The sequence below is a fragment of the Coenobita brevimanus genome, chromosome 23, assembly GCF_032717465.1.
Source record: "Coenobita brevimanus isolate Jiangsu-jjx chromosome 23, ASM3271746v2, whole genome shotgun sequence".
NCBI lineage: Eukaryota > Metazoa > Arthropoda > Malacostraca > Decapoda > Coenobitidae > Coenobita > Coenobita brevimanus.
The window spans coordinates 64,481,584-64,503,598 of NC_136976.1; the positions used below are offsets into that span (position 1 = coordinate 64,481,584).

The following is a 22,015-nucleotide window of genomic DNA, read 5'->3' on the forward strand; positions in this document are numbered from 1 at the left end:
TTCTACAGCTGTCTGTTGCCCATCCATAACACTGACAGAAGCCATGCAACTAATGTGTCCTTTTTATTCCTACTAACTTGCATTTCATTATTTGTATCTGATGCCCCTCCTAGAGGACGATCTTGTAGGTTATGGGGCTATCAAGAATATTCTCTGTGGAAGGGCACCTGAGCTGGGCTCTTAGTCTGTATTAACCTCCTGCAGGTGGAATTCATATAGCTTTTAGGGCACTGCATTCTGATAGGCTTTGTAAATTGGTGGGTTTTAGAATAAAACCCTCTATTTGTAAGGCAAAGGAATGTAGTGTCCTTAAACAGACCATCTGATGAGGCATCCTTTCCCTCTCATTCACACTTCATCTACTCATGCCAACCTTTGCAACTGAATACTGTACATGAAAACAAACAACTGATTGTCAACATGCACTGTATTCAACATCTGGAACTGATCGCATCTTATTACCAGAAGATCCACGGGCTGTGGGTGCCCTCGCTGAGGCCAGTTCGTCAGTTATTTTTCTCCAAGTGAAATACATTACCCAAAGCCATGGCAGTGTCTTGGAAAGTGTAGTAGTTTTTAGAGCACTACATTCCTAGAGCTTGCACATAAAGGGTTTTACTCTAAAACCTACAATTCTTCCTCAGTTGGGAGATTGTAGAGGTCCCTTAACTAGATGGCCCACTGTAGAAGTCACAGCCCACCCTTTCTCCCCACCTTTTTAACCCTTGTGGGGCATGTGACCTTACTATCATAATAGAATGGTATGGTGAAAGCATTTGGAAACAGACACGTGAACTGTTGCGATGATTCAGCATTGCTATAATGTCGTCTTCAAAGCCAGTTAGCAGTAACTTTGTAGGGAGATGTTAAATGAACTTTATAGGCACAGTGGACACTCCATGACATAAGGCTATGTTGATATATCCTCACCTGTACTGCATTTAAGTACAGTATAGTGTGACTGTGTGTTGATATATCCTCACCTGTACTGCATTTAAGTACAGTATAGTTTGACTGTGAAGGGCAGGCTTCTTTGGTCTCTTGGATTTGATGGAACATTTTTTTCATTTTAATCTTGTTACCTACATATAATTTAGTAATGATAGAAAAAAAAAATTAGTGACAAGTTTAGAATCCGTCTTATTAATTACATCATGCCTGATTTGTAAAATGACTTCTTCCCCAGTGCTGAATAAAATTGTCTGAAGGTAGCAAGAATAAAATTAAGAATACATCATCAGATTGAAGAAGTAAAGATGATCCCATAATACCGTATAGGAAAATAAATGGGCTTTTGGATTTACAAAACTTTTTTTTTTTTTAAAGATACCTATTGCTGGAATCTATGCCTTACGTCTATAAATCTGTACAGTGCTGCACAATATAAGGAAAGGATAGCATAGACCTAAAACTATTAAGAGAAGATGAGAGACTGTTTACTTTGGTGTTTGTCAGATAGCAACTGATTTGCATCAGCATTACTATGGTGTAAGATTTCTTTTTTTAAATTGATTTTGTTTATGTAGATGGGATAAGATCTTTTACATTACTTTGCTGTCAGAATTAGAACTGACATATCTTTGACTTGCACCAACACTACTAAGGTGTAAGATTTTTTTTTTTTTTTTTTTATAATTGTCATTATTTATGTTGGTGGGATAAATATCTTTTATGTTATTTTGCTGTCAGAAACAGAAATGAATAATCTGTGATAAAACTGTTTTGAAACTACAAACATACAGTAATTACAGAGTCGTCTATCTATCTATCTATTGCCAGATGCCTCAGTTCCGTTTGGGGTGGCCACAAACAAATCACCTCCAAGTCGCCCTGTCCCCCGCCATTTCACTGCCCTGCTCCCAACTCACACCCCCCTCTCTCATATACCTCTCCACCCCATCCCTCCATCTCATCCTTGGCCTCCCTCTCCCTCTTCCCCCCCCCCCACCTCACTCACATACACTCTCTTCGTCAGTCTTTCACCCTCCATCCTCTCCACGTGGCCAAACCACCTCAGTGTGTTCCTCATAACGCTTCCTATCACATCCACATCCTCACCACAACACTCCTTTATATCCTCATTCGTCAGCCTGTCTCTTCATGTGACTCCACAGGCTCCTCTTAAATAACTCATTTCCACTGCTCTCACTCTTGACTTGTCCTTCCAACAACGTCCAAGCTTCACTTCCGTACGTTAGAGTTGGTATCACAATACTGTCATGTAGTAACTTTTTCACTTCCATGCTCACTTCCCTGTTTCTTATCACTGCTTTCAAAGAACCAGCAGCCTTTCTTCCCTGTTGTACCATTTCAAGCACTTCACCCTCCAAACCTCCATCCTTACTCATCACACTACCCAAGTACTTAAACGTACTCACATTTTCCAATTCCTCACCATCCAACCTCACTGTACATTCACTGACTTTCCTACATTAGTAGAATTAAATGGAAGTACAGACTATGATAGGTCAACTCACTTTCATCACAAATGAATATTTGTTAACACAGGTTAACCAAGATTATGTATACTCTAATAATTTGTATCTTTGTGTGTATGGCTGCAGCATTCTACCAGCGAAGGGAGGGTGGCGGCTGTACAAGGCATGTGGAGGACACCTCACCATGCAAGACTTTCGTGGCCGGCTGAAGAATGACCTTAAAGAAAGTGAAACAAAGGATAATCTTCTCAATGACAGGATAATTGCATGAAATGAGTTTTTATGAATTTTATTGTAGATGTTTATACCTTGCTCTGTTCATATATAAGTGTTTTAGTTCAGTTATTTGGTATGCTTAAATTATGGTGCCTATAACCATAATTATATAAGATATTTTAAAAATATTGATTATTCGACTTTTAATTGGAAAATTTTTTTGTTTGGATAATTTTGCAGATAAGAATTGTATTATTTTAATTATTTACTGTACGGTACTTGAGTGCATTATAAATAAGTACAAATTACTAAGCAGCAGAGTCCATAACATTTCCAAGGTTTGGAAAGCTAATGGATACTACTATATTTTTTTTACATCACAAAATGTAGGATTTGCTAGTTTCTTTATTCAATCAAATCTGATCTCAGGTATCTACATTATGATTGAGATGTAGGGAACTAAGAAAAAAATTTTCAGACAGCAGAAGGGAATTAAGAATGTTTTCAGAAAGCAGAACATTTTATTAATAGTGATGGCATTTTTTTGTGTCAAGTGCTGGTTACTACTTCAGTTAGGCTGTGAAAAAAGTGGGAGGCATCAGAGATTAGTAACTCATTAGCTACAAAATGTCTTTCTTGATTGGGAAAAAAGGAAATATACAGTACTTTGTTGCAGGACTTTTTTTTTTTTTTTTTTAATGGAAAGGGATGGTGACTGATAGGTATAAGGTTCACAGTGATATAAATCATATACACCAGACATAGCCTAAAAACATGTATGTCAGTAAATATAAAGAAATGCTATAAACTAAGCAAAAAGATAGATCAGTCTGTACAGTGTTTGAAAAATGTTTGGACAATCTTGTGTACTGTATTGATCATAAGCATTTATTGTTAAAGTCATAAGGAATACCTCGGATACTTTAAAGGGACTCAATGCCATAAATGTATTACCCTGCCTGCATTAGTTTCCCAAATGCATTAATGATATTTAGTCTGTTAGGTCTGTTAGATGTAGTAAAATCTCTTGCTGAGGCTGGAATATTTTCTTTGACTTTTGTTAAGGTACTGTATGGTAGATTGCTGCAGCATGTCAGTCATCCTTGGCTTACTTTCTTCTGTACAAATAATAAAACAGCTTAATTGATTAGCATACAGTATCTAGAACAGCTGAATTTTTCTTCTTAATACAACAGAAGACTTATGGCAGAGCATGTATGACTGTACTGCATTCATTTACATTATAGAGGAATCATTCAGTTGATTCATTATCTTTCCAAATCCATATACAGTATATGTGTATGAGCTGATTTTTTTTTTTTTTTTTTTTAATGGACATTGTTTTCTTGTAAATAATTTTGGAATGCAAATTTGATTTAGTGTATGATTTTATGAGTTTTTAGCATGTATTACAATATCCTTCATTTTTGTGCAGTATATTGTTATGTAACTATTTGGTAGTGCTTTCCTTTTTTAGTTGAGGATGTTTGTGAATCCTTACCCCATTCTTAGTGGGAAAATAGGCCTGGATGACGATGATTATGAACTGTGTGTGTGTGCATGCATGTGTGTATTTTACCTAGGTGTATTATACAGGGTGTGAGCAGAGCTTGTATTGTCTTGTCTCCATGTTTACTTTTATCCAATCTTAAACACATGAATGTTCTTTGCCTGCACTACCCTATCTTCCAGCCCATTCCAGATACAGTATCTGTATTTCTGCTTGAGACTCAACATTTTTGCACATCATTGTGATATCTGCTCCTCCTAAATCTTTGCAGTATTCATTCCCCCTTGTCCTTCCATCATCTGTTGTAAAAAGATACTTTTGTCAGTCGTTCTAGACCTGTTACACCTTTGTACATCATAATCAGCTCTCTCTCTCTCTCTCTCTCTCTTTTCCCATAATGTGGGCAATCTTATGTTCTCTAGTCATTCTTTGTAGGTAAGGTCTCTCAAGTCTAAAACCATCTTTGTGCTTATCTTTGTTCCTTCTCCAGTTTATTGATGTGTTTTTTTCAATACAGTGACTATATCACTGCTGGATACCCAAGTCCTGGTGTTGTCATGGACACTATAATCTTTCTCAACATTTCTCATTCATAAAATTAAAAGTTACTCTCACGTTTGTTAAGAGTCCATATGCCCCTCTAATAATCCTGTTAATGTTTTTCTGGTGACAGCCCATTCTTGATAATTACTCATAAATCCTTCTCTTCTTTTGCTTTGCCAATTTTCTCTTTTAACTATTTTGTATTTGCATCTGGGTCTCTTCTCACAGATTCCCATTTCTAATACTGTACTTGACATTTCTTTTGCATTAAAATCCATTTTCCTGGTATGACTCCAGTTGTGTATTTTGTCTAAGTCATCTTGCAGCTCCTTACAAGTTTCATTTATAATCATCATTGTCATTATCATCATCTGGACCTCCTTGCCCACCCTGGGGCAGGGTGAGGAGTAGCAACGTCCAGACAGCCCAAGTCTGCCCACTCCAATGGGCCATGCTTCCATTCACTCATTATTTAAGTCCCCGGAATCCTGGCTGTATCTGATACGCCAAAAACTTGCACCACATTCAGTAGCTTCACATAAATGTATCGAATAGGGTCAGTCCGAATGCTGTCACATTAAAAAGTGGTGCCAGATCACTGATCATGCACTTCTTCTCACAATTTTCATCCAGCCAGATCGATACCTTGTCAGTCCCCTAGCCTCATCGACTTCGATACCTCTCTTCCTTACACACTTATCCACCATATCCCTGCACCTTTTCCTTGGCCTACCTCACCTCCTCCCTCCTTCAGATTCGCTCAGATATACCTTTTTTCACCATTCTATTGTTATCCATTCTTTCCACATGACCATACCATCTCAGTACACACTCTTTGATTCTGGCGTCCACAGACCTCCTCACTCCGCACATTCTACGAATCACATTATTTTGTATCCTATCCACCCTCTGTACTCCATATACATTCCTCAGCAGTCCTCTCTCCACTGCTGTCACTCTTGAGTTTTCATTTTCATGCCACACGATAGTCTCACATCCATATGTTAAGTTGGCACTAACACTCCTTCATTTAAGCCTCGCACAGCTGCAACACATAAGCTTCTGTTTCTTATCAAGGCCTTCATAGCACCAGCTACCTTCCTTTCTTGTGTCACTCTATTTTCCACTTCTTTTGCACATTTTCCTCTCTTTTTCTGTCACTGTACTCATGTATTTGAACTCTGTCACCAATTCCAGTCTAATTAGTAATGCAAGACAGTCCTTTTCTGACTCCAACTATTTTGTTATTATTGACTCCCTTCCAGAAACTGAGTCCATATTTTTCTAAGTATTTTTTTCATAGAGTTTACAAACAACGCTAATACAGGACACAGGCCTATAGTACAGTGGGTCTTCTCTGTCTACTCCTTTAAATAACGGCATTAAATTGTATTTGTTGTTTTCCAGTGCATCAGTAATTCACCTCTGTTTAGGTAACAATAATGTCATAGACTGGCCCCATCAACTGGTCAGACTGGCTTTGCATATTCTTTCAAGATCATTCTTCCACTTCATCTAGTTCCTGGTCCCATTACCTTTCTCACATCCAATTCCTTCATCAGTTTCTATTCCTGTACTTCACTTTTATCAACTATTACCTCTAGCATTTCTGGAACACTTTATTTCCTCTTCCGGTTCCCAAATATCTTCCTCGGTGACAAAGACGAACTACAGTTTATCACTAACTCACATATCTCTTCAACATATGTTACCTCTCCAACTCTTAACCCTGGTATCTTGTCCCGGACTTTCATTTTACCATTAACAAATCTTCTTTTCTTACAGCTCATTACAGTGTTCTTTTCATAATTCTTTTCTACTCTCCATATTTTTACATAATCGTATCTTACTTTCTTGTACTCATTCTAAGCTCTTTCATTGTATGTTCTCTGTACCTTGTTCCATGTTCTGTTTCTTGCCTGAAGTGCCTTTCTACGTTTGTCATAAAACCACTTTTTCTTCTTTCTATCCTTAGTGAGAATTTCGGGATATGCCTGTTGACCCCTTCCTTATAAGCTTTCATCAAGATTTCACACTTTTCATGAATATTTTTGGTTGCTTCCATCCAACTCCATTTACAGTCTCTTAAACAGTGGTGCACAACTCAGAGTGGATTGAGGGCCAGACTCCTTCCTGGTGATATGTCAAAAAAAAAAAAAATCATATCTAAACACTTTTATTAGGAGCATGAACCTCAAACACAAACAGATATCATAATTCTGAAAAAGAGATGGAGAACACGGCATTAGGATTGCCATCTTTCAAAAATACATAAATAAATAAAAATATATTTCTTCCTTTTTTTTTAGATAACACAGAACATACCCAACTTACATACTTACAACTTACTGTAACACATTAAAGCTTACAAAGAAAACACACCCAACTTAGAGTTTGTTACCCATAAAACCACTGTTCTGATTCTTTTTGCAGCAACCAGCTTCTCGATGTTTGGCTGGACTGAGGAAATTGAAACTCTTATTATTGCATCGAGATGTTCATCTGTAATTTTGGACCGGTACTTTGATTTGTTGAGGGTCATGATTGAGAACAACTACTTACAGTTGTATGTGCTCCCGACCGAACTGCACCAACCCAAATCTGGCATTTTTTAGCAAGTATGGATAATCTTCCTTCTTGAGGCGCGTGTAAAACTTACATAAGATCTATATAAAAGTTGCGAATTTCTTCAAAAATCCAGTTATTTGTTTTAATTTCTGGTCAGGTGTCAAGGGCCACACATAATGTCTCCGCGGGCCTGCAGTCGTGCACCACTGGTCTAAAATATCTTCTCAAAATTTCAAAATCTGTTCTCCCATAATTATGTTTGTCCAGCTTGTATATTTCTCATCTCAAATACTTCCTACAACCACATAAATCTCTGTGACCAAATAGTCACTGTTTCCCACAGGGCACTGGTCTTTATATTGTTGGGATCCCTTGAGAAAACAAGGTCTAACCACATCTGTCTTCCTTTTCGACTCCCACCACTTTTGAAATGGTGTTTTGATTTTTTTTTTTCCTCCCATCATAATCAATACACCTCCAAATTTCCCTTCCTTATCTCTCCTCCACACATTATAAACACCCCACCACAACACATCCAAGTCAGTGTCACTAGCTACATAGCTTTGTTCCAGTGAAGCACATAATTTCAGGTTTAATGTCACTAGCTACTTTGTTTTAGTGAGGCACATAATTTCAGGTTTATTTTTCTTAATATAATCTCCCAACTCTTTTTGTAACAACCATCCATATTACTATACATTAACAATAATCTCTGCAACTCTGCTGTCTTTTCCTCCACTTCTACTTTCTATGCATTCTCTTTGCATGCCATTTCTTGAGTTTCGTGTCCACAACTCTACATATCTATGTATCTATCTATAGCCCGACGCCCTAATCCTGCAAAGGGTGGCCGCAGACAAAACGCCTCCAAGTCACTCTGTCACCCACCATTTGACTACCCTCCCCCTAGCTCACTCCCCCCTCCTTCATATACCTCTCAACTCCATCCCTCCACCTCATCCTTGGTCTACCCCTCCCTCTCCCTCCCTCCACTTCACCTACATACACCCTCTTAGTCAGTCGTTCATTCTCCATGCTCTCCACATGCCCAAACCACCTCAATGTATTTCTCCTAATCTTCTCAACCACATCCACATCCACCGGACAACGTTCCTTCACTTCTTCATTCATCAACCTGTCCCTCCATGTCACTCCACATGCTCCTCTCAGGTAACTCATTTCCAATGCTCTCACTCTTGACTTGTTCCCCTCTTGCAAGGTCCACGCCTTGCTTCCATACGTCAGGGTAGGGATCACAATACTATCATGCAGTGACTTCTTAACTTCCATGCTCACCTCCCTATTTCTCATCACTGCTTTCAGTGAACCAACAACCTTCCTTCCCTGCTGTACCCTTTCATGCACTTCATCCCCCAAAGTTCCATCCTTACTTATCATACTACCCAAGTACTTGAATGCACTCACATTCTCCATATCCTCACCATCCAACCTCACTGTATATTCTGTGACTTCATTCCTCTCAAACTCTACATATACAATATATTTATATATTTTTTTTCTTGTAGGTTTTTCAGAACATTTTTCCCTTTGTCATTTAGATCTCTCCTAATACAGTAAATACATTCTTATATTTTAGTATCACACTTAATTTCCATGCCACCATTAATATCTCATTGCCATACATTCAGAGTTGAACTTTATCTTCATTGGCCATGTTTCACCTTTCTAACAGGTTCCTATTCTTCTCACTTCTGTCTGGTGTTCCTTTACCCTTTCCTTTTCATCTATCGTGTTTAAAAATTCTCTCATGCCTGCTGCTCCCTATCCTGTCTCACCTGTTCACATTCTATATCACTGAAAATGACAATGCACTTACTTCTGTCATCTCAGGCTCTCACTAACTTTTCTTTCTTATGTATCACCTGAGCCAAGTCCCTTTCAGCTTTTACGTTTCCATCTGTTTTGCCATTTTGTCATATTGCCTTTGTTGCTCCATTATTTCCTGAAGATGGAATATTTCATTATGCTCCTCCCTCACTCATTTGGCTTGTTCTGACTGCATCTCTTCAAGTGTTGTATTTACTTTCACAGCTCATTCTTCTGCTTCCCTTAATTGTTTTAAAGTCTCTAATTTTCACTTTTCAGCTACCCAGTTTCTTCATTTGATTTGCCATTTGCATTGATAACATTTTCAGTCACTTCAGGATCAAATGCTCCCTCCATTCCTTCTCTCTTTTCAGTACTGTCACTTCCTCAACTCTCACAAACAGGGTTTTAATTTCTGACAGGAATTCCTTCCCTTTAAATTCCTCAAATATCACTCCTCTCCTGTTCCAAGTTGGACATCATTTTGCTTGTTTACGTGCAGTTGGTAACAGCACAGATATTCACAAAGTGAAGCAGGAGCTCCTCCAGGCATGTCTTGTCTTCTCCAACTTGTTTATTTGTGCGTGCATGCGAGCGTGTGTGCATGTGTGTTTATGTCCTTGCTTACAAGCTTATTATACTTTATTTTTAAAACAACACTATTGAAGTTGTCACAAAAAACATGTGCACCGTTCAACAGCATAGTTACAGATGCACATCCTCTAAGAGTAGATGCAGCTCATATAGAAAGTAGATATTGTATTGTTTACATCTGATCATGGATCTAGGGTAATGTTTTCTGTATATTTTGATACACTAAATACAGCAGAGTCACAGTCAAGGCTATGTGGTGAAGTAGGTTGCAGATCCTACCACTTGGACAATACAGGTAAAATGTGAATTCCATTCTGACCCCAAATTTGTATATCCTTTTCCCTGGATATCCCATTTTGCACTACCCCCCCTTCCCCATACCATTCTTGCTTCCTAGTACTGTATCACCTAAAATGCAAACTTGCATACATTTAAGGATTAAACAGTATCTGATGATATAAACAGGTAAGAGTACAGGAGAATACCTGGTATTGTAACAGGAGCTTTGCTTTCACCACATCAGTACACTTACTGCACACAATTTAGCTTGATCCAACACACTATACTTAAGCCTTTCAAGAGGGGCTTGGGTATGGCTGCACTTGGACAAGCAGTGCATGGAGTAAAGGAATACAGGATTACATACATCCAGCTGCAACCCAATGTAATGTTTTGTATGATGCCAACCCTACCAAACCAACATGAGCCATACTGCCCAGTACCATAACTATCTACCCTGTATATCAGAAACTTTTTTTGGTCCATTGCAGTCTCCCACTCTGCTGTGCTATAGGATGCATAAGTCAGCCTGTAATGCAAGCACTCAGTGGTGGGTCTGCCACACCAGTAATGACCGTGTTTAAAATTACCATATATAAAGTTTTAGAAAGCTTTTTTAAAGGCAGACAACCTACAACTATGAGTTTGGCTGGAGATCGTATATAACATTCAAATACCTTCACGGAACTAGAGCTTTGTTACTTTTTTTTTTTTTTTTTTTCCCCATGTGTCCGACTCTGGGCATAGGCTTCACAGCCTGCATTCAAGGCCCAGTAGTCCTCCCACGTACCGCACACCAATTCTATGATTCACCTCTTAATATTTCACTTTTAGAGGCTTATAATGGTCTTGCACAAATTATCAGTTGATGTTCACTTATTAACGCGCGGCGTCCCGTCGATGTGAATTAACGTCCACACATTTTGTCACTGCCAATCCCGTTGACGTTCATAAATGCAAATCAATTGCAAGGTGCGTAATTTGCACAATTTTAAATTTTCACGAGTTATTTTTGGTACGTATACACGGGACACCTTCCTCTACAAGATCCCAGGCAGGGACAATGCTTTACCCAGCATGACCTCCCCCCCACTCCCAGCATGCCATTGTCTCAGCAATTCACCTGTTACCAGTGACCTGGCCAGTAAAGCCATGTCATGCCACAGTACGAAATTCAGGGCCAGAGTGATTACCCAATCGATGACAATGTGGAGGACAAATTTTACATAGCATTAGAGGAAGAAACAATCAGAAATGATGATCAGGCAATGTCGCCAAAAAAGGTCAGGTATGTTGTGTTTCATGAGTGAAACAATGGTTATATTGCCTATATTACTGTGTGAAAACCAATATTCTCTCATACTACATATAAATTCGTACCAAATAAATAAATAAATACCGTTTATGAGTGGTGTGGAATGGTTACACTCCCATACAACTCGTTTTCTTTGGAGCCAGCCTGATAGAAAACACAGTAAGGTGAGGAGGTACTGCTACCTGTTTTGAGTATTTTAAACCTCAGGTGAGCGATTTCTCAATGATTTTTCGATGTTTCTCACCAAAAGTGGAGGTTTGAGCCAAAAAAAAAAATTTTCCAAAAATGGTCGGGATTGGGGGGAGTCAGTGGTGGAAAAGTAGTTGGGATGGGGCGGGTTAAGTAGCAACTATGCAGATGTGGATGTGGAAGGTTCCATCTTCCTTGCATTAAAAAAAAAAAAAAAAAAAAAAAAACTTATACAGTGCACTCTGTAGAAAGTCACAGACGTGCATCCTACATAAAAATTATGCAGTACTGTATCATAATTGTTAAGACTGACCCATGTGACTTAAAATCAGTTTCCAGATATAATCTTGGCCGATGGTCATCTCCTTAAGTAGAAATGATAAAATACAGTACATGATACCGACACTGTACATGTTATCCATCCAGTGGATAATGTCAGAACTTGTTCTCTGAGAGACGTGATTTTATTTACTGAGATAAGATTTAATGCACTGTGCTTCAGAAATGAAATATGTTCAGGTAGCTAGAATTTAAATGCTTTCTTACACAGCTACAAAAAAAATCTGAGCATAATAATCAAAGATTTTATATGAGGTGCTCCGAGCCAGAGGGGCGACCGTGCATTTTGCTTATTTGCTTTGACATCTAATTACCAAACTGTAATATAGTTTAAACATGTCGTGTTTACCATCATTTTAATCGTCTTGGCTGGCACTTTCAAGCTAAACAGTAAAATGCATATAAGTATAATTTTACCTTTGTATAATTAGCCATGTCAAAGTTTAACAACTAATTACCTAAAATAAGCAAAATGCACGGTTGCCCCTGTGGCTCGGAGCACCTCATATTCAACCTGTTGAGCACTTGTGTAAACTTGCTGTATAAAATGATCCACACACCCCATAGCCCAGGGTCATACTTTGTATTTTATTCCAGGTGATTCCAGATGATTCAATTCACCCAAGGAAAAAAAAGCCCTTGGAACTAAAGAGTTAGAAAGATTTGTTTATACAGTAGGAGTCCGATTTTTCGGCATCTATGGGACCAGGCAAGTGCCGAAATATCAAAATTGCCGAATTATCAATAACTCTACCCACTCAGTACCTTATATTTTTCGGTGAACACTATCATCACTACTCATATCATTACAAATGTGTTTGGAGAGAGTACTGTATACTGTTTGATACTGTACAATACTGTAATGAATACAGTACTATACATGAATATGAAAAATAAAGAAATTAATGAACATACTGTATATAAATGTAATGATACAGTAGGCCTACAAGTTCACATGCGCTTACCTAAACTTATAGTAGGTTCCTTATTTACATATGTACAATAGAAGGGGTTGATTGGAGTCTGCTACTGCTGGAAGAAGTCCCCAGCAGTAGAGGGGACGAAAAAAATCGGAAAATCTGCCGAACGATCAGACATTTTCGTAAATGGGACTATTTCTCAAAACTGCCGAAATGTCAGATTTGCCGGGGAATTGGATGCCGAAGAATTGGACTTTTACTGTAATTTAGTAGATTTGCACATACTGTACCCAGTATTGTATATATTCTCTTATTGCTTGACTTTTACAGGTAAATTTTTGTAGTATTTGACATGAATTTTAAGTTGCTTTAGCTTACTTTTCTTTACTGGTATCTTTATTACAGCACAGAAATGAAAATCAACGTCAGTTTTCTTGAAACACTTTACCAGTGAGAATCCCTGGGAATTTGTACTTTGATACGGGTACCTGGGTACAGGATGCACAATGTTAAGTAGTGGCTGTTGTCTTGAACTAACAGTAAAAAGTTCAGTACAGTATTACATTTTTGTTTTTCTTAGTATGTACAGTAATATGATTATTTGCTTATGTATATTTAAACACTACTGTTCAGCAAAACACTCTGGTTCTCAGCAGTATTTTCCTTGATGACCTCTCAAATCTGAGAATGAGTAGCAAATAATGTATACAATAATTAGACTGGTGATGTGAGGAAAAGTGTTTGTGTTGAAGCGCAAATATATTAGCAGAGATACATATTTATTCATTATCAAAAACACAAACTCAAATTCAGATTACTGAATGTCAGTTTCACACCAAAACCACAAAGTCTGGGTAAAAATAACAGTAAATGACAAACAATGCATACCCCTTACTGAGATTATAACGTACTTGGATATGGTACTCATTTTCTCCCATATGCTGCACAGAGACTTGGCAGGTGAATTGGCTGATTAGCTAGTTGTTTACCTGACACTGCTTTTATCGAATATCTTATTTCTTAAAATTTATCATTATGGAGTCTTGCAGTAAATCAATATAATTCTTCACATTCCATCTAGGATACATGATTTATAGCTAATGAAATTGGCAAGAGTCTAATAATTGAGCTCTGGCACTGAATATTGCATAATCATCCTTCTGAGTCATTTCCAGTTATTATAATAGGATGAGTAAGATTCATAACAAAATAATGCAATACACAAAGTTGAAGCTAGTAAGTGTCCAGTGAAATGGATCGTAGTTAAACTTGAACCTAAACTCACTGAATTTTGGCTTTAACAGTCTTCAACTCTGTAATCTTCTTATAACCTCAAAAGGTTTTGTATCCACAATGGATGCCATCAATTGACTGACTTACCATGCGACAAATAATACATTTAAAATATATATACTGCACATATATATATATATATAAACTGACTGACTTACCGGGTGACAAACAATACATTTAAATAGATAGATTGATAGACATACACATATAGATAGATAGATAGATGCATACATATATATATATATATATATATATATATGTATCTCTCTCTCTCTCTCTCTATCTATCTACCTATCTATATAATATGTATCTGTCTATCAAGCTATGAATATATATATAATATATATGTGTATATATATTGATAGATAGATAGATACATATATATTATATATAATCTATCAATATATATAATATATATATTTATCTATCTATCTGTCTATATCTATATCTATCTATCTCTGTCTATCTATCTATCTATCTATACACATGTATATATATATACATAAACTGACTAACATACCATATTACAAACAATACATTTAATATAGATAGATAGATAGATAGATAGAGATAGATAAATATATAGATAGACAGATATTCTCATGTTACTGAAATTCATTCTTGATTAATAGTATAGTATAATACTGTGTGTAGTATGTGTATATACAGTATTGTACTGAACCCATAGAAAATTAAAACACAATACATGAACAATTAGGATACTGCGATGCAGCTAATAAACTGAGAGATATATATGTAACAAAACTGGGTTTGCAGTAATACAGTAACAATAATAATGTGGATTTTTGTATCTCAAAAGTGCTATTTCTTGCTATGGAATTCATTAATGCCCAAAACTTGTTTACACCTTTACAGTTACAGGAATTATGACATTACTCATGTACAGTACAAACTTCACCAGTAAATGTGGCAGTAACTAAGCCCTGTAATCCTCCATCACAACACTTCTCCGAGGACTGTAGCTTCTCAAGAAGAAAAAGGCTTTGAGGAGCCCCTTTAAATGATTCAACAGAAGCCAACTGTCTCAGATAATGATAATCTATTACAGTATATAACTTAGGGGTCATAGAGGGAAAAAGACTAATCATAGTAAGATGAGTGATGAACAGTCACTGGTTCCTCAAGGTGTAAGGGATCATCTTCACTTTGTTACATCAAAATTGGGTGCGCTGAAATCAGTTTAGTTTACATTCTAGTTTAGCCAGTGCAACTCAGTCTTAAATGAAGTGGTGGGGGGTTGTAAATGGTGGTTCATTATATTGAGGGTTCACTCAAAATGCATATAATATAAATCCCATGTTATACTTGGACTGTGATAAATAAGTAAACTGATGTGTGTACAACAGAGAGTATGTGTAATCTTATACTGTATCTAGTTTGATTGGGGAAAAGGTGTGACTGAAGTGAAGAATTTACCTAAAAACACTGTTAGTGGGAATGATGCTGGGCAAAGACAGTGAATCGAAGAACTAGTACAGTATTCATAAATACTGGAAATTTATGCTGCTGAGTCCAGACAGTACAGTAGTTAAGTATCTCAGCTTTATTTAGTAAGGAATTAAGTTTGTGGAGTTGACTATATGTGGTATGAACCCCAATGGTAATATATTCCCTTGTGTAAGCATTCATTCTTATGGATTTTTTTTTTTTTTTTTTTTTTTTTTTTTTTTTACAGTAAGTACCCTTCTAGTCTACAGTGTGCCTGCAATGTCAGCCATTTGGATCATGAAAAAAAGAAAAAAAAATGTATGTAGTAATGCTTGGACAAAGCTGCAACTTCATAAATAAAATATTGTTATCTACTCCAGAATTAGTGACAGGCATGCAGAACATAAATATTTAAAGTGATGTAGTACTGTACTGGTAGTGTGTGTGCATCATTATTTTTTTTTTCCCTAAAGACCACAGATCAGAGTACAGTTAACTGTTGCGGTGTAAAGCATGTTCATAAAGTGTTGGATAATTTGATGTTATTTTTTCCTGTATAGAGCACAGAATTAGTTACTTATTTTATTCAGAATATTTGCTATTAGACCATATTAAAAATGGGCATTAAAGTCTATACTGTAGCTATTTCATATAAAACAGATGATTCATGCCAGTAAATGTCTGGGTTTCAGAGAGCTAGATTATTAACCTTTTTCTCTGGATAAGCATGGCTGAGAATTGTTTAACTAGAAGAAACAAAACAGAAGCTTCATATGTTTTTTGCATACCAATTGTTGTTGTTGTTCAGCAACCCTGGTCTGTCTGGCAGAGGAGACCCATCATGTACAGGCAAGCACTTGCCCCTGCAGGGTCATTGCATGTAGTGAGCCAATGCTCCCTTCCAGCAGATAGCATTTTGCTACAGCAGGGCATGGGGAAGATCTCATATACAATACAAATTTTGTCAGAAGTGACAGAATTACCAATCCTACAATCATCATCACAAAATCTCTCCCAAGATCATGACTTCTTGAGACAAGAAAGTTTTGAGCTGCCCTCTACAACATTCAACAGAAATCCATTGCCTCAAGGATAATGGCAGTGTACAGTATTGTACAGGTATAACATCGGGGATGTATAAGGAGGAGACCAGTCAAAGATGACTAATGAACAGATCCTGGCTCATCAAGGGCAAGGAATCATCTTTGTAACATCACACCTGGGTGTGTTGATGGAAATTTTAACAATTAAGTAAGCAACGTTGGGTCTGGTTAGTACTTGGATGGGTGACCGCCTGGGAACACCAGATGCTGTTGGCATACCGTTCTCCCTACGTGTCAAGTGGGGTTGGTGGAGGATTAGTGCCCCTCCCTGTAAAACAATTAACTCTAAGCCCTTGGCCACCTTGTTTGGGATACATGGCATCTGGCAATGAATGAATGAATGAAAGTATAATACTTTAAACGTAAGAACCTTGACAGTCATAAAATAGTTTTAACTCTGTTATGGTATAGCCTTTACTGGCAAAAAGTGCAGCTCATTTAAAGATGAGATCGTCATGGATCTTGGGGGTACGGCAAAAATAAGCTTTTCTGCCCTATTCAACAAAGACTGAATCTTCTTTAAGCTAACTGATTATGAAGAGCAACAGATATCAAATTACAGTAATTAACAACAAATAACTGAGTGGACCAATGGTAAAAGGTGGCATCCATTCAGAAACTGTTTCACAGAGTAACTACATGTTTCTGATGTGCACTTACAGTCTCTGACAACTAGCAGCAGCAATCCAACTTGGCCTTGGGCCAAACACTGAAACTGCCAGCTCCAGAACTTCCCTGTTCCAATCAGACTCCTCATTCAGAAGCCAAATATAATCCTCTCGCCAGGCATCTTCAATATCCTCAATATCCTTTTCTTCATCATTCTTCACACTCTGCTCACCTATGATATCCCTGTTTTCCCTCTTCATCTGATTTGCAACCCTAAATACGATATTTTTCCTTGCAGACCTATTTAGGCTAACTGGTAAAAGTCCATGAGACTTAGATTTTGCCCTGTAAATCTCCATTCTAGTCCTATGCTTGTCAGCCAAGTATTCCTTTCTGCTACCACCCCTTTTCCATTTCTAGAAACTGTGGCTTCTACATCCTCATCCTACCACCATGTTACCTTCTTATGTCTTGAAGGGTCCCTTGTCCATTCACACTGAATCAGTAACTCCCAAGATATTGTTCTTGAGAGCCCTGTACTGCTCATTAACACTTCTATCAACAGCTCCCTGCTTAGCCACCACTCTACTCATAATGTTATAGAAGGCATCCCTTACTGCTTGGTTTTTCATCTTCCATATTTTCCTCCTGGATGCATAAGTACCTCTTCTTTTCCAGCCACTCCTTCAGCACTGTGTTCCATATCAGTAATTTTTGTTGCTGTACACACTCTTCACTCCCTATAACTTTTACATTCTTCATCAGCCTCCTGTCAGCCCCCTTCACCACAAAAGATCCACTCTTGATATTTATACTCAATCTTTTGACTCATAACATCCACCAGTCAACTGTACAAAATGGAGAAACCATGCACTAGTCTTTTATATTCTTAAAGCCTGACAGTGTGTAGCACTGTTCCCTGCTGTTGAAACTCTCTTGCTATGGCCTATCATCTTTTGTTCCACTGATTTCATCATATCTCTGTAACAGAAAAATAAAAGTACAGTAGTTGATGTATAGTACAGTAAAAGTCCATTAATCCGAATGGCAGTGGACCGAGAATCATTCGGATCATCAGATTCTTCAGATTTTTGGGTGGGACCCCTAAGACAATTTCATGTTTAAACTGAAATTTTACTAAATGGATCACTTTTCATTCATTCATAATACAATATGGCACATATTAACATTACTTTATGTATTACACAAATTTTTTACTTAATAATGTATTACTGAAGACACAAACTGTAAATGGTAAATGAAGAGATGTTAAGAGTTGTTTAACCCACCTGTAATGGTGTTAAAAAAAGCAGTTGTAGGCAGGTAAATCCAATTAGAGAGAGTAAGTCCAGGGTTAATAATGATTATATGCATGTTCGCCGTCACAACAATAACAAGACAATTCGCCGTCATTAATGAAGACAGCTATGGGTGACGCTAGAATACAATTTAAAAGTGATTACAGCAAGGAAGAAACAATTAAAGGTCTATCTATCTATCTATTGCCAGACGCCTCAATCCCGTTTGGGGTGGCCACAAACAAATCGCCTCCAAGTCGCCCTGTCCCCTGCCATTTCACTGCCTTGCTCCCAACTCACACCCCCCTCTCTCATATACCTCTCCACCCCATCCCTCCATCTCATCCTTAGCCTCCCCCTCCCTCTTCCCCCCTCCACCTCACTCACATACACTCTCTTCGTCAGTCTTTCACCCCCCATCCTCTCCACATGGCCAAACCACCTCAGTGTGTTCCTCATAACGCTTCCTATCACATCCACATCCACACCACAACGCTCCTTTATATCCTCATTCGTCAGCCTGTTTCTCCGTGTGACTCCACAGGCTCCTCTTAAATAACTCATTTCCACTGCTCTCACTCTTGACTTGTGCACCTAATAAATAATATCGAAAGCCTACGCTATTGAACATAGATAAAATGCCCGCCGTGCCCGCCGCCGGACCTCCCACCTCACCACCCCCCACCCCACCACCGGGCCGCCACCGCACCACGACCCTAGGAGGATACAACGGTGGGATTAGTGATCTCAGTCAAGAGGGTCATCAGGACATTACGGTCCTAGGTCCTTATTCCCCGCAATTGCCCCAACCCCAGGTGATCAGGGGAAGTAAACTAAATGCGGGCGGAGCAGTGATCGACAGAATAGGGGTGGGACTGAACCAGATTCAGTCCCAGGTAGCACCGTATTAACGGCTTTGTTACACCCTCTAGGGCAGGAGGCCCAAGGCTACGGCCTGTTATGCTGAGTGTTTTTAGGCCGACTCCTCGTACTAAAAAACACTAGCTACTGAGCGGGGCAGGGATGTTCTGCCCAGAGACCCAATATAGCGTACCGTAGCATGAAAATTATCGTATCTTACCCTAAAATTATCGTACAGATAAATTTTCAATTAAAACAAGTTACCAGACGAGATGGTGTGTACAAAAAGTATGATGAAATGGTAAATGTAGACGGGACATCATGAGCTTGACTGAGTCAATCCAGGAGAATCACAATTAGGTGAATACAAACTAGTAATAATACGGTACATTACTTTTGCCTTCCTTACACTCATCTTTCCCGGTAAGAAATTAAGAATATCCTACAAAGCTTTATGTATACCAGCATATCAATTGTACTTACGACTTTACTGAAGTCCTATGCAAAGTTGCAGAGTGGGTAGTGGGTACAGCAGCACTACAGCTTGGCCAGGGCACTGAACGAGACCACTATACCAAGCATCAAGTAAAGTTTGAACTTCTAAGTCCTTGACATTTATGGGGTCGGCCGGGCTTGGCCCTGACCTCCCATGGGACTGGGAGGGGAAAGGAATTTCATGAGTGACTCAGGGGAAGCGTGGGTTACTGGGGTGTGGGCACAATGAACCGTTTGGCGGGAATAGTGAATGTTGTTAACCATATATTAAAAAAAATCTAGGGAAGCCGAAATAGACAAAAATTATCGTATATTTTGAATGTGATATCGTACATCGTACAAGCATCCCAAATTATAGTACAAATACGATAATTATCGTACGTAGAACATCCGTGGAGCGGGGTCCTCTTTCCGGACCGGAAGTAATGCACTAACAAAGGAACAGGACATAAAAACTAGGCAGTCCACCTTTAACACATCTACAGTATTACCTTAATTCTAACACCTTGACAATATTACATAGAATGATATTATGGGCAGAGGATATAGATATACAAAGTTACGTTAGTACAGCACGGGATGTTCACACACACTATAATTATACTTTACAATAGGTTAAGAGTCCATAAGTGAATGAGACTAACTTGCATTAAAGTCCAAAAGGTCTTAGTGTGCTGGGTCAATCGAGATGTCTGGGCTTGATGAGCCGGGGAAGGATTATTACTATAAAAGAACAAGGGGAGTAGAGCACCATAGTTCACTGTTTGGGCTCGGCGCGGCAACTCTCGCCCGCGCGTACACTGACAAGGGGGGGGGGACTACTCTAGACTGGACTTGGGAATAGCACTAGTTGTACGAGTCCAGAACTTATAGTCTTTTCCAGGGGAAGGTATTTTTCGGACACTTTTTGGTGTAATCCCGCTGGTTCACTCTGTCACTGGATCACTATCTCTGTCTCACTACAGGAAAGGAAAAGTCACTATTCTTGCCCGAGTTTCTGGGGCGATATCACTTTGTCACTATACGGTGTAGGTCCTCACTCTGGTCACGGTGCAGGGAGACCCTCTTGCCTGGGGTCTCGACCTGTTGTAGGCCCTCCTCTGGTCACGGTGCAGGGAGACCCTCTTGCCTGGGGTCTTGACCTGTTGTAGGCCCTCCTCTGGTCACGGTGCAGGGAGACCCTCTTGCCTGGGGTCTCGACCTGTTATAGGCCCTCCTCTGGTCACGGTGAAGGGAGGCCTGTCTATGTTGGCCCTAGGGACTGGGGCCAAACAGGTGTAGCAGACGGGCCTGACGTCGTAGGGTCTGCGGCAGGGGGAGGTCGGCGTCGACGGGTTGCTGGGCTCGCCTGGGGGTCCGAGGGCTGCGGAGGTCTGCTGGGGGACGCGCCATCAGGTGTGGGCTGTGGCCTCGTCTCCTGCTGGTACCTGGGGAAGACAAGAAATTCCCGGGGGTGGGAGGTAGGTCCCGACTGGGACCGGGCCTCTGTTCAGGTGACACTTTCGGGGCAACTCTCCCGGGTGGTGTCCAGCTACTCCTGCAGGAGTTAGCTGACTTTAGAGGACACACGGAGGCCGTGGTCTCTCTTGCACTTATGGAGGGTAGCACAGAGGTGACTCTCTCTCTTGTCTTCACAACTGCCGTGGCACCAGGTTGATCGGTCCTGGGACCCACTTGTGGCTTTGTGTGAGGGTCTCTTACCCTTGGAGTGGCTAGGGGTGTGAGCCCCGTACAATCCACTATTGGGCCTCCTGCCCTATTTGTTATAGAGGGTTCTCCTCCCTCGTCAAAGGACCTCCTGTCCTGGCTGTGGCAGAGGGTATTACGCCCTCGTGGCTCACGGTGGCAGAGGATACAAGCCCCTCGTGGCTCACCAGGGTTGTTGCAGCAGAGGATGGTACTACCCCGTGGCTCGCGGTGGCAGTAGGTGTAAACACCTCGTGGCTCACCTAGGGACCTCCTGAGCTGTGGTCGTCACCACAAAACTACGAGGGACTGATGTATCAGTCCCACCCCACTGCTGTCGATGGTTAACCCGCCGTGTAACTTGTTGCGGGTCTAGGCTCACCTGGTGTTGAGGTAGTTGCGGGAAGAAGGGGCCCATGTCAGTGGTGGTTGGATGACCCTCTTGTCCCGGGTCACTAACCTGACCGTTATCTCCTCGGGTGG

At 39.5% G+C, this 22,015-nt stretch overlaps 1 protein-coding gene across 4 annotated transcripts in view; it reads left to right on the forward strand.

Moving 5' to 3' along the window:
- Positions 1-4,077, forward strand: part of LOC145392998 (epidermal retinol dehydrogenase 2-like) — a 108,301-nt gene extending 104,224 nt beyond the window's left edge. For 3 of the 4 annotated variants that reach the window (XM_080267305.1, XM_080267304.1, XM_080267307.1), the window contains one exon: positions 2,565-4,077. In XM_080267305.1, coding sequence (XP_080123431.1) covers positions 2,565-2,709 — 145 coding nt within the window. In that variant the 3' untranslated portion in view covers positions 2,710-4,077. The remainder of the gene's footprint in view (positions 1-2,564) is intronic. The other variant, XM_080267306.1, reaches the window with a different exon arrangement.
- The last annotated feature ends 17,938 nt before the right edge of the window (positions 4,078-22,015 follow it).